Consider the following 17,887-nt stretch of genomic DNA (forward strand, 5'->3'; position numbering starts at 1 on the left):
TCACAGGCAGCCAGTGGAGAGCAGCAAGGGTTGGGGAGATATGGTCACTTCTCTTTGTACCTGTTAAAAGCCTGGCAGCAGCATTCTGAATCAGTTGCAGTCTACGGATGTTTCCCTTGCTGATCCCAGAGTACAGAGCATTACAGTAATCTAGTCTAGAAGAAATAAAAGCATGGACAACCTTCTCCTGGTCGGTGGAGGAGAGGAAAGGACGGATTCTTATTAGCTGTCTCAGCTGCCCGAAACAGGATTGCACTACCTTGGTTACCTGTGAGTCAAAGGATAGCTCTGAGTCAAACCAGACACCAAGATTGCGAGCTACTTTCTGGAAACCAAGGGTAGAGGGGAGACTGTTGGGAATGCAGATGCTGGAGCTAGATGGGGGGAAGAGGATAACCTCTGTTATGGAGTCATTTAGTTGGAGAAAGTTGTTGAACATTCATGTTTTTATATCTGCCAGGCATGGGAGGATATGGGAAACATCTGAAGAACCAGGTTTCAACGGTACATACAACTGGGTGTCATCTGCATATAAATGAAAATTAATATTGTGCCTTTGAATGATTCTCCCCAGGGGTAACATGTAAATGGAAAAAAGAAGGGGCCCCAAAATTGACCCCTGGGGTACACCACAGAGGAGGGGAGCATGAGAGGAACAGGCATCACCAAGAGACACAGAGAAGGACCTATTTTAAAGAAAGGACTTGAGCCACTCAAGCGCTATGCCACTGATGCCAATAAGGTGTTCCAGACGGCTAATTAGGGTATCATGGTCCACCGTATCAAAGGCTGAGCTGAGATCAAGTAAAATTAAAATTGAACAGAGCCCTGAGTCAGCCGCCAGCAGCAAGTCATTTGTGACCTTGATAATTGTAATAACTTGACGGATCATCTGACATTTCATCTAGCACAAATTTTTGTCCAGTACTTAATTTGACCGAAACAGTGCCAAACTGCTGGTATTATGAACCTTAGGTGTACTTTGTTCTAATGTTAGCATGTTACTTAAGGTTTTGGTATATATAAATGTTTGCTGTGAAAAAGGCCTGTAATAATATGTGTGCCTACAGAGCCACCTGTGTGGCTGTGGTCTCGATGGTGGAATGTATCCAAATTCAAACACCATCCATCCATCCATCCATCCATCCATCCATCCATCCATCCATTTTCGTCTGCTTATCCGGGGCCGGGTCGTGGGGGCAGCTGCCTGAGCAGGGACACCAAGACTTCCCTCTCCCCGGACACTGCCTCCAGTTCTTCCGGGAGGATCCCAAGGCGTTCCCAGCTGAGTGACATAGTCACACCAGCGTGTCCTGGGTCTTCCTCGGGGTCTCCTCCCGGCAGGACATGCCAGGAACACCTCCCGAGGGAGGCGTCCCGGGGGCATCCGAAACAGATGTGGATGTGGAGGAGCAGCGGCTCTACTCCGAGCTCCTCCCGAGCTCTTCACCCTATCTCTAAGGGAGCACCCTGCCACCCTGCGGAGGAAACTCATTTCAGCCGCTTGTATCCGGGATCTTATTCTTTCGGTCATGACCCAAAGTTCATGGCCATAGGTGAGGGTAGGAACGTAGATTGACTGGTAAATCGAGAGCTTCGCCTTTCGGCTCAGCTCTCTTCACCACGACAGACCGATACAACGACCGCATTACTGCGGCCGCTGCACCGATCCGCCTGTCAATCTCACGCTCCATCCTTCCCTCACTCGTGAACAAGACCCCAAGATACTTAAACTCCTCCACTTGAGGCAGGAACTCTCCCCCAACCTGGAGGGAGCAAGCCACCTTTTTCCGGTCGAGAACCATGGCCTCGGATTTGGAGGTGCTGATTCTCATCCCAGCCGCTTCACACTCGGCTGCAAACCGCCCCAGGACATGCTGGAGGTCCTGGCTCGAAGGAGCCAACAAGACCACATCATCCGCGAAAAGCAGAGATGAGATCCAGTGGCTCTCGAACCAGATCCCCTCCGGCCCGTGGCTGCGCCTAGAAACAGAGACAAAGGGGAGCCCTGCCAGAGTCCAACACGCACTGGGAACAGGTCTGACTTACTACCGGCAATGCGAACCAAGCTCCTGCTCCGTTCATACAAGGACCGTACAGCCCTTAACAGAGGGCCTCCGACCCCATGCTCCCGGAGCACCTTCCACAGAATGCCATGAGGGACACGGTCGAATGCTTTCTCCAAGTCCACAAAACACATGTGGACTGGTTGGGCAAACTCCCATGAACCCTCAAGCACCCTGCGGAGGGTATAGAGCTGGTCCAGTGTTCCACGGCCAGGACGAAAACCGCATTGTTCCTCCTGGATCCGAGGTTCGACTGTCGGCCAAATTCTCCTCTCCAGTACCCTGGAATAGACTTTCCCAGGGAGGCTGAGGAGTGTGATCCCCCGATAGTTGGAACACACCCTCCGGTCCCCCTTTTTAAATAGGGGGACCACCACCCTGGTCTGCCAGTCCAGAGGCACTGTCCCCGACTGCCACGCGATGCTGCAGAGACGTGTCAGCCAAGACACCCCCACAACATTCAGAGACTTGAGGTACTCGGGGCTGATCTCATCCATCCCCGGTGCTTTGCCACTGAGGAGCTTCCAGACTACCTCAGTGACTTCAGCTTGGGTGATGGATGGGTCAACCTCTGAGTCCCCAGCCTCTGCTTCCTCTATGGAAGGCGTGTCAGTGGGGTTGAGGAGATCCTCGAAGTATTCCTTCCACCGCCCGACGATGTCCCCAGTTGAGGTCAATAGCTCCCCACCTCCACTGTAAACAGTGTTGGTGGAGGACTGCTTCCCCCTCCTGAGGCGCCGGATGGTTTGCCAGAATTTCTTCGAGGCCGACCGGTAGTCCTCCTCCATGGCCTCCCCAAACTCTTCCCAGACCCGAGTTTTTGCTTCTGCGACTGCCCGTGCTGCCGCACGCTTGGCCTGCCGGTACCCATCAGCTGCCTCAGGAGTCCCCCGGGCCAGCCAGGCTCGGTAGGACTCCTTCTTCAGCTTGACAGCAACCCTTACTTCCGTGGTCCACCACCGGGTTCGGGGATTGCCGCCGCGACAGGCACCGGAGACCTTACGGCCACAGCTCCGGACAGCCGCGTCAACAATGGAAGTGGAGAACATGGTCCATTCGGACTCAATGTCCCCAGCCTCCCTCGGGATCTGGTCAAATCTCTCCCGGAGGTGGGAGTTAAAGATCTCCCTGGCAGAGGGTTCTGCCAGACGTTCCCAGCAGACCCTCACAATACGTTTGGGTCTGCCAGGTCTGTCCAGCTTCCTCCCCCACCAGCGGATCCAACTCACCACCAGGTGGTGATCAGTTGACAGCTCAGCCCCTCTCTTCACCCAAGTGTCCAAGACATACGGCCGGAGGTCAGATGACACGACCACAAAGTCGATCATTGACCTCCGGCCTAGGGTGTCCTGGTGCCATGTGCACATATGGACACCCTTATGCTTGAACATGGTGTTCGTTATGGACAAACTGTGACTAGCACAGAAGTCCAGTAACAAAACACCACTGGGGTTCAGATCGGGGAGGCCGTTCCTCCCAATCACACCCCTCCAGGTAATACTGTCGCTGCCCACTTGGGCGTTGAAGTCCCCCAGTAGAACGACGGAGTCCCCGGTTGGAGCACTCTCCAGTACCCCTCCCAGGGACTCCAGGAAGGCCAGGTACTCTGCACCGCTGTTCGGCCCATAAGCCGAGACAACGGTGAGAGTCCTATCCCCGACCCGAAGGCGCAAGGAAGTGACCCTCTCGTTCACTGGGGAAAACTCCAACACATAGCGGCTGAGCTGAGGGGCTATAAGCAAGCCCACACCAGCTCGCCGCCTCTCACCGCGGGCAACTCCAGAGTAGAAGAGAGTCCAGCCTCTCTCAAGGAGTTAGGTTCCAGAGCCCAGACTGTGCGTGGAGGTGAGCCCGACTATTTTTAGCCGGTACCGCTCAACCTCCCGCACCAGCTCAGGCTCTTTCCCCCCCAGCAAGGTGACATTCCATGTCCCCATGGCTAGAGTCACCATCCGGGGATTGGATCGCCGGGGCCCCCGCCTACGACTGCCACCCATATCCCACTGCACCGGCTCTTTCTGAACCTTCCCGCGAGTGGTGAGCCCACGGGAGGGCGGGCCCACGTTGCTCGTTCGGGCTGCGCCCGGCCGGGTCCCGTGGGCAAAGGCCCGGCCACCAGGCGCTCGCCTGCGAGCCCCAACCCCAGGCCTGGCTCCAGGGTGGGGCCCCGGTGACGCCAATCCGGGCGAAGTGAACGTCCTTGATGTTTTTTCTGTCATTAGGGGCTTGTTCAAACACTGCAATCAAATTCAAGGCACCTCTACTTTGTACATTTTCTGAAACTTTATACCTCGTCTTTACACAAATCTCCAAATTTGGTGATCCATGGCAATCATGTGATGATCTTATAGAATATAATGCATTGATGTGGATTAAACTACCCCCTATTATATAAAGTAAATCAACAGCAGTAAAATCTTGCAGATAAAATTGACCCTTACTTAAGTAACGTTTTACGCATGACTTTCACTTGTAGTCGAGTTTTCACAGTGTCAAATTACTTATTTTACTTTTTAGGTAAAGGATCTTAGTACTTCTTGCACCACTGCTAGACTCTGAGACTTATTAAACAAAGAACCATGGACCCATGTACATTATCCCTCCACCATGCACATGGTATTTGGGAAATAATGCCAGTTGGGAGGAATTCTATGGAGGCATTTTCATGAGGAACATCTGCATGTCTGAAATTACTATAGCTCAACATAGTGGTTTTAGTATTACCATATAGAGACATGCTTGTTTTTGAAATGTCATGGTGATAATGTTGAGACAATGTGCAGCTCCGGTGTGTCTTATATCAGTTCTGTGTCCTGAATCATAAGGTCGGAGTGACTCTTTTACAACATCCTTAACATGTTGAAAGTACACATCCTTGTACTTATTAAACTAGTCAAAGGGCACAGATGATACATTATTTATCCTAAAACCTGTTTTCACTGTGCACACGTGGTTGTTACATGGATACAGAGCCCTGCTTCTGACACATCTGGGTCACATCTTCAGCAACCCCTGAGAGCTCCCTGTGACAATGCTCTACATTTATTTGTAGGTACAGCAGTCTGTCAGAGTTAGTGTGAATACATATCTCTGTACTTGTTGAAGTACAGAGGAGGAATATTTCAGTGGTAAAATAACATAAATAATAATCCTGAGGATAACAAAAATAGTAAATATAAAAATATTTAATAGTAAATATATATAGTATATATCTTATTATCTGAATACTACAATGTTACAAAATGACAGTCTCAATTATATCAAATGGTTGTTCTGAATAAATTTAGCCTTTGACATGTGACTGCCCAACTTGCCCACTTGTCTGCTCCGTTCCTACATTGATGAGAGGTGAGTTGTTTAATCTGGGTCTATGCTGACTCGTCATTTTTTTTTCTTTCAAAGCTGAGTTGCCCAGAGTTGGTTTGCTCGGCAGTGTGGAGACTGAAAAAAGGGATCGTATTTTCACTGGAACATCTTTTCTGCTGTCCTGGGTTGGCCTGAATCTCAGTGAATGGGCTGCATCAGCACATTTCACTCCTTTGATCCTTTTTTTTGGGGGGGCACCAACTGAAGAGAGGGTTCACTGCTTCCCATCTTAGGTATCATTCTTTTACCTTTAACACAATCAAATTTAGAAAAACAAAGTTTTGCTCTGAAGCTCCAGATATGACTTTGGACTATGAAATTTAGGGGTTAGTAGATTATGACTGAATTTTCAAATTTGGCTGAACTTCGCCTTTAAAGCAGCTACAAGAACTTGAATTTGTTGTTGATTTTGGCGGCCCGCAGACAAAAGTAAAAAAAAAAAAAATGCTGCTTTGGTGATGCTGCCATACCACCAGACTACAGAGTAACTTCTCTCCTTGGGCTTTGAGACCTCTATATTCATTCTCAGCACTACACCCCAAAACAATAGTTTTAATTGCTTATGCATATATAGAGGTATCAGTATTAAAGTGAGACTGTTTCTTATTGGTTTTAAGTTCCTTGATGTATGTTTAAGTATTTTTCCAGAAACAATGTGCTTCTTAATCTGCAGATTCCACATACCAGTATCTTCTATGGATTACTCAGACTGCCTCACAAAACGTCCGATCCAAGGAAACACTATGATCGAACCACAAACCTTTATCACGGTTTGATTCAGGCACATTAAAGGATCACTGGTTTTGCTTCTTTTGTGTTTGTAATAAACTTGAAAAACAATGAGACACAATGGTTTGCTAGTACGCTCAATGTCCTACTTGCAATCAAGCTCTGATTGGATTGGAGTAAACAACATATTTGATCATTACAACTAAAGTCATGGACAGAAGTCCTGTGCCGAGAGGTCTAATGTGGGTCTACGTAATGGTTTGGCTTACGAGGCACAGTATCAAATAGCTCTTCCCCGCCTCTGTGGAAATTCTGTTTCCTTATTCTTTGTGGCAGCTTTGGTTGGCCCACTTCCTGTGGCCTGATCACCAGTTGTCATGGTGAGGCATTGTTAAAGGAAACTAGTGCAGTGCCCGTAGGAAATATGTATTCCTATAGAAAAGTGGGAGATTAAGTAGCTTTTTCATGGATGGCCAAATGAGGCTGTGTTAGAAGCTGGGACGTCAGGGATATTTAGGTTTGTTGCGAAATCCGATATTCCAGGGTATAATTGGCCGTTTTTGACTATTTTTGATTTTGCCATTATATTTCATCTTAAAAGCCATTTACTTGGTGTCATTATTTTCAGCACAACCTCACGTGTGACTGTACAGTTATTTTTTTATTTTGACATACTGTATTAACACAATGGACCTAAAATCACAAAAAAAACATAAAATCCGAGTAGAAAAAGTTAGATTCTTTTACTGTGAAAACCACAAATATGTTTAACAAACCATTTTTTATTACTTATAATGCAAATATAAATTGTTGTTTGCTAAATATGTGCATAATTTTAAAACATTTACAAGGTTATATGTAACTTTTTACATTTAAATGCAGGCAATGCTCAGGTCTGCCTGAGCTCCTTCCAGCTGAATGAAGAGCTGCACTGCCTGCTCCACATTTAGCAGTCTCCTCATTGTTTTGACTCATTAAACAAAAAAACAACTCCACTACTCACTAAACACACTACATAACACACTAGCTATACACTCCAAACACGCTAAATGTCACAAATCTCAAACTTCCTGTTCCTCAACAACCAAACTTGCTGCTTGGACACTTTCGTGCACCAGACACAAAGCAAACGTGACGGCGATGTTCGCAAAAAAGCGTAGCGGACATTATTTACCCTAAGTTTTGGATGCGCCAGTGTGTCCGGTCCGTCGACTGGGGAGGTGGGCCGTGTGGGTGGGCTAGCAGCTAGCTACACACGAACATCCACAGATTCCCATTCCACTTTGTTGTCCGCGTGTCTCCAGATCTCCTCAGACCGGAACAGACTCGGTCCGGACTCGTTTAGTCTCATTAATCCACAACAGTCAGTTCAGATGCACAGAACGGGACCGAACCGCCGGCAAAATCCTGGTCCAGCTCGCGCCACTGCAGGTATAAATCCGCTTGTTTCTTAAGGTGTGTCGTGGAGTCGGGCTCTGCGGTGATTGGCTCTGATGCGCACGGTGGCTATGGTGTGCAGTGATTGGCTCTGGTGCGCACGTGACTGTGGTGGCTATGGTTAACTTGCTAGCGGAATTCGTAAAGCATTTCTGAAATAATTTATTAACGGTATCATTGTAATCCAAACAAATCCGACGTTGCACACCCTTGAACCAAGCAGCAGCCAAGTTGAAAGTCTCAGGTCTGTCTGATCCTGATCTGCAGAGATATTTGAGGCAAACACACACACACACACACACACACACACACACACACACACACAGACAGACAGACAGACAGACAGACAGACAGAGATGTCTTGTTTTTACAGAGAGATGAGGCAATTTACCTAGAACCCAGATTAAAGAACTGGACCAGATGACACTTTGCTAAATGATGTTTATTTGTTCTAAAGCGGAACAGAGTCACTGGGGTCGCAACACAAATGAGGGAACTAGGCTGCAGCTTTGTTGTCCTGCCTCGGTCTCCTATCACTGATGGTTATCTCTCAAGAAACACCTGGCTACAAAGCTCCCTGTTCATTCTTTAAGGCTTTGTAGCAATGAATTTCTGGTTTAACGTATGTAATACCCTGACCCTGATCTATTCAGCTGTATGTGAAGTGAAAATGCAACATGGGACCAGTAGAAAATGAAAGCTATAGTTTGACATCTTGGGAAAGTTGATGTTGTGGCCGGTATTTGAGAAGATAGATATGACTCCACTAATTAAAATATCAGATCTCCTGGAGGTTACAGGTCCTGGTCAAGAAATAGTCTGGCACATAACTGCCCATAAACCAGCATATTCTAAGTTTTACTCTCTGCTTTTTGTAGGCGGATGGGTAACTGAAAAGCATGGTGACATCAAATGAGTTCAAATGAGTCAAGGGGCCAGTGTTGGCATGCCGACAGCTTAAATGCACCTCCCTTACATTTGAAATAGGCCAATGCTGGAGCAGAGCGGATTCACACCATCGTCACATTGGGGGATGGGAAGGACACCCAGGCAGTCCTTCCATTTCGAAGAACTGCAGTTGTTGGTGTGGGAGACAAAAAAAACTTCACTCATTCAGCCTTCACCTCTTCCAGTCCTCTTACTTCTGACGTAAAAACTGCAACAAAGGAAGCATGCTCTGTGTGCCCACTTTAAGTCATTTTGGCACTCAGCAGAAATGCTGTATTTTGATTTTTCAGCTCTAAAAACAATGTAGTCAGGCAAGTGTTGTACCAAATATAATACATAGTACAAGTTTTGTTAATCCAAGTGTTGGCTAAACAATACACAGTAAAAACAAAAAGGAAGAAAATTAAGAAAAAATAATTATTTGCATTTAATTTTTTACTTTATACGGGCACACATCTTTTCTCCCCTTCATTAACTGAAACAGGCTTCCTGAGTTGTTGTCTAAAAAAGTATGCAGTGAAGGTATTTCTGGATAATGTGCATTACATGCACACCGGCAGCAACTTAGGTAATCTATCTTAATATGATCTGTATTTGCCAAGAGCAGCTAAACACATGGTCCAGACCACCCTGGAGCAAGGGGAGGCGTGTCTGTCCATCATTATCGGTCTGTGCCACCTGTGCATAGTCTCTCTAGCATGTCTCCAGTTACATCTTTAACCCTCTGGAAGAGTTAAGTTCATGGAAGACACCAGGGAAATCTGATGTGAGCTGAGCAGTGTGCTGGACATGCGTCCGTTGTCAATCAGTAACGGCCTCTCCCTCGCCTCCCTCCTCCTCTTCCCCTGCCGCTGCCCCAGCCCCGACCGCGGCTGTTTAGGTGTCCCGCCGAGCGCCTCAGCTTCTTCCTCTCCTCATGGTGTTCCCGCTCTGCTTGCTGCTGCTTCTTCTGCTGCTCTGACTGATAAAAGGAGAACAGAATATTGCATATCAAGTAAATAATATTCTGTGTTTCGATCCTGTACATTAGGTAAAATGACGTGTGATGATGATTTAAACTTGGAGGAAGAGCAAACAGTTACAACCATTGCACACTTCCAGGTAGGGGCATGGGACAACACAGGATTTTGAAAGTTTAAATGTTTTCTATATTGTATGGCTCACTGTATTACTGAATTATTCCTTGTGTGTTTCAGGGAATTACTTGTGTGAAGTTATTGTTTTTTGTACAGCCTCACAGATGAAATCTAGACAATGTCCAGAGAATTAGGTTCTGGTGAAGTCCATTGCTCACACAAACAGCTTATCCAACTCGCGTCCAAATGATTTCAGGGTAGCAATAAGAGCTACAACGATAAGTCTATCGAAATAAGATTAATTGGCATCGATTTTGCTAGCTATTTTGATTATCAATTAATAGTAGTAAAGGTCATTTTTTTAAGCCAAAAACATCCAGCTTGCTTTCTTTATCATTTAGGATGATTAATTTTGTCAGACACAGATTAATCAATAATGAAAATAATTGGTTGCAGCCATAGTTATGACTACTGTTAAATCTGTATATTTTGCTCTTATTTGGAGTTGACATTACCTAGCTAGTCACCTTTTGATTTGAGATTTGAGTTTTGGGTGTTATTGGTGATATGTGGTGCGGACTTGTTGTCATTTGTTATGTCTCGCTTTAAATTTTCCATGACTTCCATGATCAATTAAAAATGTCTTCAGGGGACCGTGGTGCCTCCTCTCCCCCTTGAACAATTGGCTGCACAAGTTGTTCCATAGTAGATAAAAGTGTTCTCCCATCTCATCTGATTTTCTTCCGCTTATTCGTGAGGATGTTACCGCTTTTATCCCCCTTTTTTAAGGGGTCGCGGGGGTTACTGGAGCCAATCCCAGTTATCTCTAAGGGTGAGGGCAGGGTACACCATGGATGAGTTGCCAGCTCATCGCAGGGCCCTTACTGATAGCAGAGGCCGCCACACAAGGTGCCAACTGCACATCAGGAGCAATTTTGGGGGTCAGTATCTTGCTCAAGGATACTAAGAACTCAGCTCAGCTCTACCCACTGAGCAACAGCCGCCCCAGATATAGTGTTGTGTACTTCACATAGTGCGCCAAGTAATGTAGTACAATTTATGAACAGTTTACCTTCTTGAGAGTGAACGTTAGCTGTTTGCTGCCCACTGCAGTGTCAGCCATGTTGCTGGTTCCAGTGTGCTCCTCTAACTTCAGACGATCCTCCAAAGACGCCCTGGAAGAACACACACAAACCTCAACACAATATAACAAACAGTATACAAAGAGAGCAGTAAGAAAGCAGTTTTGGGCAAGAAATAAAAAATTTTAATAAATGTAAATGTAATATGTAATATTCTTATTTATCTATTTAAGTTTGCAAATGTAAGCATGCACCACACAATTTCTTCAATAAGTGGAGTCAGGTTATGCTTCATCATAAACAGCTGCAGACCCTAAAGCAATCTGAATAGTAATCTGCAGTTGAAAGAAACACAACAAGCCAGTACTCCTCTAACACACAACCATTTAATACATTTCCAAAGACATACTTTTGAAGTCTCTGCTTGCGGGCCATGTCATTAAAACTTCGGAACTCCTCCCCAGCTTTGATCTGATAAAACTGAGGCTGACTCGTCTTCTTGCTCTCAGCCATGTTTGCTGTTATCTCTCCTCCATTCTCCTCCAGCAGGACGGTGTTGCGGTCTACTTCCTTCCTCCTCTGACGCTGCCGGTCTCGGTCCTCCTGCCGCAGGAGTCTCCGCTGCTCCCTAACCTCCTCGACCCAACTCTTGTCATCGTCCGAGCTCTCCTCCTCAGAGCTGGCTCGCCCTTCAGGCTCCTCCTCTTCTTCATCCGCCTGGACAGAGATGTTACAAAACCAAAGTTACTGATGTGATACTCTTTCTGGACTGAATAATTCTAGAAAATACATAACGTGCCAACACTGGTTGCGAACAAGATGGACAACAGAAACGGATGACTGTGTTTATTACTTTGATTACAGAATGCCACAGGCTTATGTCACACTTAAATATGGAAATCCACTATTTAGTGAAGCTTCCCTCTTTCATTTCCATTCAATGCCTCAAAAACTTGTATTCTTAATTGCTGGAGACTGTCAGTGTCTTTAACTGTTCAGGAAACACAACTAACAGCTAATTTCAGCATTACCTGTTGGGAAGCAGCCACCTGCTGCGCCAGTAGACGCAGCTTCTTCTTCCTCTTTTGTCCGACCTTGGAGACGATGGGGTTGAGCAGGCGGAACTCCTCACTGTGTTCATCCACCTGGTACTCTGGGTTTTCAAACATCACTTTGAAGCGGTCGTCGCCCAGGATGCTGGGGAGAGCCTGCAGTGTTGATAAATTGAGATCAGAAAAATGTTTAATGTTATGGTTAGGTACATACTTTTTTGTCAGGAAAGACATTCTCCATGAGTTCTACATATCTTCAGCGTGAATGAACTCAGGGACCTGAAAAGCTGAAATGAAAACTTGATTTTTATAACCTCCAGTGTGTTCTCCTACCTTGCCTTTCTTTTTCCTTGAGGCCAGCTCGGCTTCATCGTCGCCCTCCTCCATCAGCTTGAGAGCAAGCTCCTTGTTCACCTTGGGCAGCTTCTGTCTCAGTCACAACACATTGCCCATTTAATTACAGACAGAAAACAGGAAATATGATGATGCACTTAGATTCCCTTTTTACTGATATCATCATCATCAATGCAAAAAATTGTTGCAAAAACTGAAATTTTTTTCAAACACACACACCATTTTTATACCATGAAATGATCACAGGGAACTGATTTATTTGAAGAAAGCATGTAAAAAATGTCTTAAAAAGATTTTTTTTTAAATTTGTTTTCAATACTGAGCAAGGAAGAGTCAAAACAAGGGATCTGACTTTCTTTCTTATAAAAACATAAAAGATAGAGAGGATAACTTCTCAGGGCCAGAGATTTAAACAGTTTGTCTTTGCAAACTAAGAAGAGACACTCTGTCATGACCTCTCACCTTAATCTGCACTCTTTGCGTCCTGGACTCCTCAATCTTCTGGCGGATCTTATCCTTGCGATACTCCTCGTATGCAAAAGGATTTGCCATGGTTTTGACCTGCGCGCAAACCAAACAGCCAAGCTGTCAAACCCAAACATGCCTAACAGCAGTTTTAATCACTTCTTAATCAAGACATTTTAACACGAAGGCGACATAGCGGTTAGACACCTTACCTTGTGATAAAGCCTGATGTCCATGAAATAGCCGTGCATGTAGGCTCTCAAAAGAGATGATCCCACCAGGTGAGACAAACCTAATAAAAATAAATGAAACACACAATAAAGTCAGAAAATTCTTGTCCGTATTATCAGTGCAGCTATATGGATCATAATGCCAGTCTGTCAATTAGATGGTCCATCACTTTGCTCCAATCTGAAATATATCTTTCCTTGCAAGGCAGCTAGAATTGCAAGATTATGTGATCTTGCAGATCCATCTTCTCAGGTTTACCGGCTAACTGATTGGTTGAACCAATCAGTGTCTTTTAAGAAACTACTGGCAACTACATACATGGTTTATGTGTGATGACCAGCAAGAGAACTTTGTCAAGACGTTAGAGTAACTGCTGTTATATCATCAGTTTTATCAGAACTGGAGAGTGTGTTTCATTGAAAGAACAACTCTGAAGGCTTTGATACAAAAAAAAAAAAACCTCATGTTTTCACTCTGACTGTACTCCTTTGGTCCTAGCACCCTCCTACTGTTGATCTGATTGGTTTCAAGTAGCCAGTGAAAGACTGTGATAAGACAGATGGTTGTATAATCACCCGCCAAGTATTTTTTGAAAATGCCTGTCCTTTTCCAAACTGTTTCCAAATGGTCTTGTGAAACAAACCATCTAGAGTGTCAGGTTGAATTCTATCATCAACTAATACATAGAGTACAATGAAATGTACTATTCATGGTCCCCAAAGGACGAATCCCACTGATGATTCTTTCTTCTATTGCCACAATGAGGTTATCTTTTTTAAGTTTTCTTTTAAATAACTTAACCACTACATGGACTGCCAGGGACTTTGGTAAAGATATTGATGGTGCTATAATGTGAATGACATTAGTTACTTTTCCCCCAGTGCCCTCATGAGGTTGACATCCATGGTACGTGGTGAAATGTCTTGATGACATCTTTGCTGCTCCTGTAATTCTTTTTCCTAAAACCATCATTTAGCACATTATCAAATACCCACAAAATAATGGCCTTCCCATCTGCCCCAGCTGTGTTTTGTGTTATTTAGTAAATATTAGCATGGTAACACACTAAACTAAAATGGTAAACATGGTAAACATTTTATCAGCTAAACCTTAGCATGTTAGCATTGTCATTGTGAGCATGTTAATATAATATTGTTAGCATTTAGCTCAAATGATGTATAGCCTCACAGAGACATTAGTATGACTGTAGACTTGGGCCTCACTTAGACCAAATCAGCCACAGTGTTGTACGGTGGACAGGGAGTATCATTCCATGGTCCATTTGTGTGACGCCATGACGTGAACTTTAACGCCAGTGGCAGTAATGCACCTCAAAGCCACTTGCGATTGAACGAAAAAGGAGAAGCTGCTTTGTTGCCATGTTACTAGCATGATGGTCTTAACGAGAGATTGTTTGTCCTCAACGACAGATAAAAAATAACAAAAGTAAACAACAGTCTTCGAAAAGACAGCCTTTGTTTTCAGGATTTACCTGAGAATCAAATTGTTTACAGAAAAACTGAGTGTTGAGTGACATAAATAAAATGTATGAGCACAGAACTTTAAACATATGTAATTAAAAAAAGATAATCTCCAATGTAAGATTACTCATTATAGGGTGTGACTGGGAGCAGCAGCATGCAAAGGTTAAGCTAAAGTAAAACATTCCTTATGTATCTTGTATCAAAGCCAGTCACCAAGTGAGAGAATGCAGATACAGAGACACAGAGAATGTAGAGTAAGTGTGGTCCCAGTGTGCTCTCCTCGTGTTGCCTCCTGGTTACATAACAGGGCCACATTACGCCGCTCCTGTAAATCAACACCGCTGTTCCCCTGCCTGCCCCCTCCTGTCCTTTTATTCCATAGCAGCCAACCACCTTTCTGCTTCTTGCCATCTGATCTCTTTACTGCTGAGCGTGCATTCCAATGTTCATTCAACCCTTCCAGCGTCTACTCCCCCGACCCTCTGTCCTCCCACCCCCCACACACTGCTTCTTACCTAAAGCCTCTCAAATGTTCACTGGGCCTCTAGTTAGGTAGTCTAGCCACCCGTGCAAACCCCAAAGGCGGCAAAGTGGCTCAGTCTGACTCATAGTTTTGGGTGTAACTTTCAGGGCTGGGATTACATTTTCTCTTTGAGCAGGGATCTCTTTAATCTTCTGTACTTTCTAACAAAAATAATTTATGCACCACTTGCATATTTTGTTTAGGGAAATCTTTTCCATGGAATAGGTTGTTTAACTTTGACGTTTATTTCCATTTACAGTGAGGTGTGTGACGATAAAAAAAATCAAAGCAGCAAGGTCTCACCCAGATTTTCCAGGTCCTTCCGGGTGACAAACTTGTAGTCATCATACACCGTGCTCTCTGGGCTTTCCTCCAGCTCCTCTGTCAGGTTGTCAAGGAAGGAGCACCACCTCGGCGCAGGACCCAGGGCCTACACACACACACACACACACGTATTTGTTGAAACTAAAATAGATTGTCCAACTGTCCAAGGTCATGTTTCCATTCCAGTTAGACATCATTCAGCCCTTCCGTTTTTCAAGGAACTGTAGATTTTGCAATCATGTTAATTGACACTGGCACAGCAAAGTGTCACTGCTTCTCAGGTTGAGCAATAATTTCTTTATTGCTTACCTATAACAATGCCAGTGATTAACTCCACTCCACTTACTGTGCTGACATTAACACCTTAATGAATTGTCTGAGTGAGACCTGTCTTTAAGTCTGAGTTTATCAGCCATCCCGGGGCTTCCGCTATCTATTAGGGGTGTACCAAAATATCGATACTACTACGAGGTATGTTATCGATACACTGGCACAGACTATCGATATTTAATATTTAAATTGTGGTCAGTGTGTGTGTTAAGAAGAGCCACTGTGCAGTATACACTTTGTTTAACTTGGCTGTCATTCATGTGAAATTGATTGACAATGTTTTGTAATTCCTGTGAAATGGATTCAATGCAGTCAATAAATTCTGAATTTCTTCAGTGGCACAGATATCGTGATGCATCTTGGATGAAATTTCTTGCAATACATCGATTATCGCAGAATTGCTGTATCGTGATATTATCACTATCGTGGGCAAAATAAAATGAAAGTATCGTATCGTGAGGTACCTGGTGATACCCAGCCCTACTATCTATCCACAAGCAACCACTTCTTCACCTACACCCAACAAATGCAGTTTTGCATAAAATCAAACCATTTTACACCCATACACTGGACCGGAATAGTTTCACATTTTGTTTGTCTTTGTCTCCAACAACATGCAGTTACAGAAGACACTGAACAAAAGGCAGAATACAAGGTAACTGGTTAACAGTAAGGTAGAAGATCAAAGATCAAAGATCCCCTCATGCTGTGACATCTCACTGAAGTGGGATCAATGAGTGGGTGGAATTCCGATGCAGTAGCCCTGACTCAACATTTTCTGCCTCTAATGTGGAATTTGTTTGGTCCATCTAGATGATGACGTCTTGTGGCCTCACACACTGAGGCCAAAGTTGACAGACAGTTACACTCTCTCTCATTCTTATCACTGCCGAGCTGATAAAGCATCAAGCTGCCCTATAGACATAACCAGAGCTGTATGAGGAGCCGAGGGCTGAGAGCTGTTTTTTCGATGCAGAAACATCACAGAAGCATAAATGTCAGGTTGCTCAAACAAGTCTGGACACAGATCCTGATTTTCCAAGGAGTCTGCATTCTGAGACTATAAACAATCACATGAAAAGTCTTATTCAGGGCAGGAGGTAATTGCTATCTGAACTAACCTCAGTGCTGCAATTCTTTGAAAATGACATCAAAGGTTGTAGCCTAAAGTGGAGCCAACAAACTGTGAATTCCTCATTTTACTCATCAAAAATGTATTTATCTTTTGACAACTGTACAATTGTTTTCTCAGAAACTATTGGCACATATCCTCTGATCAAACTAGGACTTTGATTGACCATATGGGATTCATCTTCCAACTATTTTCTCAAATAATCGCTTCATTCTTTGCTCAGCTAAATTTAAGAAAGTAGGAGCAATTGCCAATCACAATTTCGTAAAGCCCAAGATGATGTCTTCAATGCATTAATTTGCCCCATCTACAATGCAGACTCTAGAGAAATTGAATTTACCATCACATAAGACAAATTAAATCAGCACAGCCTTACAACTGACAAGCTGGAACTTGCAAATGTTGGCATTTTTGCTTGAATAAAGCCAAACCTTTGTTTTAGCTTTTGATCCAACATGGACTCTAAATCTAAGTGATGTATTCACCCAGGGAAGGACAGAATGGCCTAAGTTCAGCTCGTCCATGCCCTCATACCTAGAATTTCCCCACTTACACAAAGCAAAGTCTAGTTTACTATACAAACACAGAAATATCCACCACAAACAACACACTTTAAATAAAACCAGAGACATAGGACAGACTGTTGATGACATGTAGTCATTACGAAGCGACCTTGTGAGATCCAGATCAATGGAAGAGAAAATAAACGTATGCACTATTTCTTGCTTCCTCCTATACATGTCCTTAAAGAGTCACCTGAATCACTGACGCTTATATCAATTTTAAAAAAGCATTTGTCTCGGATATGTGCTGCCAGCACCTGACAAACAGGGTGTGTGACTGGTCTGCTGCACGCCAGTTATACCATCGCACTAAGCCAGCAATAATGACTACAATACATTAAATGTTTCTGCACTCACCGGGATGTAGAATGTGTTCATCTTGGGATCTTCATTTGCAGTAAAGAGCATACCTATCAATGAGACACAGGATGTGTATAAACAATGTCAGGAAGGAAGCAGGGCAGATATCACAGAGCTCATCTGCAATGTAAACACTACATTATGTTACAATTATGTTATGTTTCAATAATTCAAAAAAAGTGAACACTGCTATTTTAGATGTGAAGGTCTAAATGGTCTGGTCAGACAGAAAAGGGTTTAAGATATGGAACCACATGTAAAACGACTTAAACCTTAAAAAAAACTCAGATTGAATCCATGCCAAATAAAGATCTAAATTATGACTTCAACGTTGAGTCCTTGTTTAAACTGACTGCCATGCAATC

At 44.2% G+C, this 17,887-nt stretch overlaps 1 protein-coding gene across 1 annotated transcript in view; it reads right to left on the bottom strand.

Moving 5' to 3' along the window:
• Positions 1-8,019: 8,019 nt before the first annotated feature.
• The window catches only part of nol10 (nucleolar protein 10), a 29,588-nt gene continuing 19,720 nt past the window's right edge, over positions 8,020-17,887 (bottom strand). Inside the window, exons 13-21 of the mRNA XM_030392111.1 lie at positions 17,520-17,572; positions 15,117-15,243; positions 12,788-12,867; positions 12,573-12,671; positions 12,090-12,182; positions 11,736-11,912; positions 11,114-11,421; positions 10,695-10,797; positions 8,020-9,507 (exon numbers count right to left, since the gene is read on the bottom strand). Of these exons, the coding sequence (XP_030247971.1) occupies positions 9,352-9,507; positions 10,695-10,797; positions 11,114-11,421; positions 11,736-11,912; positions 12,090-12,182; positions 12,573-12,671; positions 12,788-12,867; positions 15,117-15,243; positions 17,520-17,572 (1,196 nt within the window). The 3' untranslated portion in view covers positions 8,020-9,351. The remainder of the gene's footprint in view (positions 9,508-10,694; positions 10,798-11,113; positions 11,422-11,735; positions 11,913-12,089; positions 12,183-12,572; positions 12,672-12,787; positions 12,868-15,116; positions 15,244-17,519; positions 17,573-17,887) is intronic.

Source organism: Sparus aurata, chromosome 16 (assembly GCF_900880675.1).
Source record: "Sparus aurata chromosome 16, fSpaAur1.1, whole genome shotgun sequence".
Classification (NCBI taxonomy): Eukaryota; Metazoa; Chordata; class Actinopteri; order Spariformes; family Sparidae; genus Sparus; species Sparus aurata.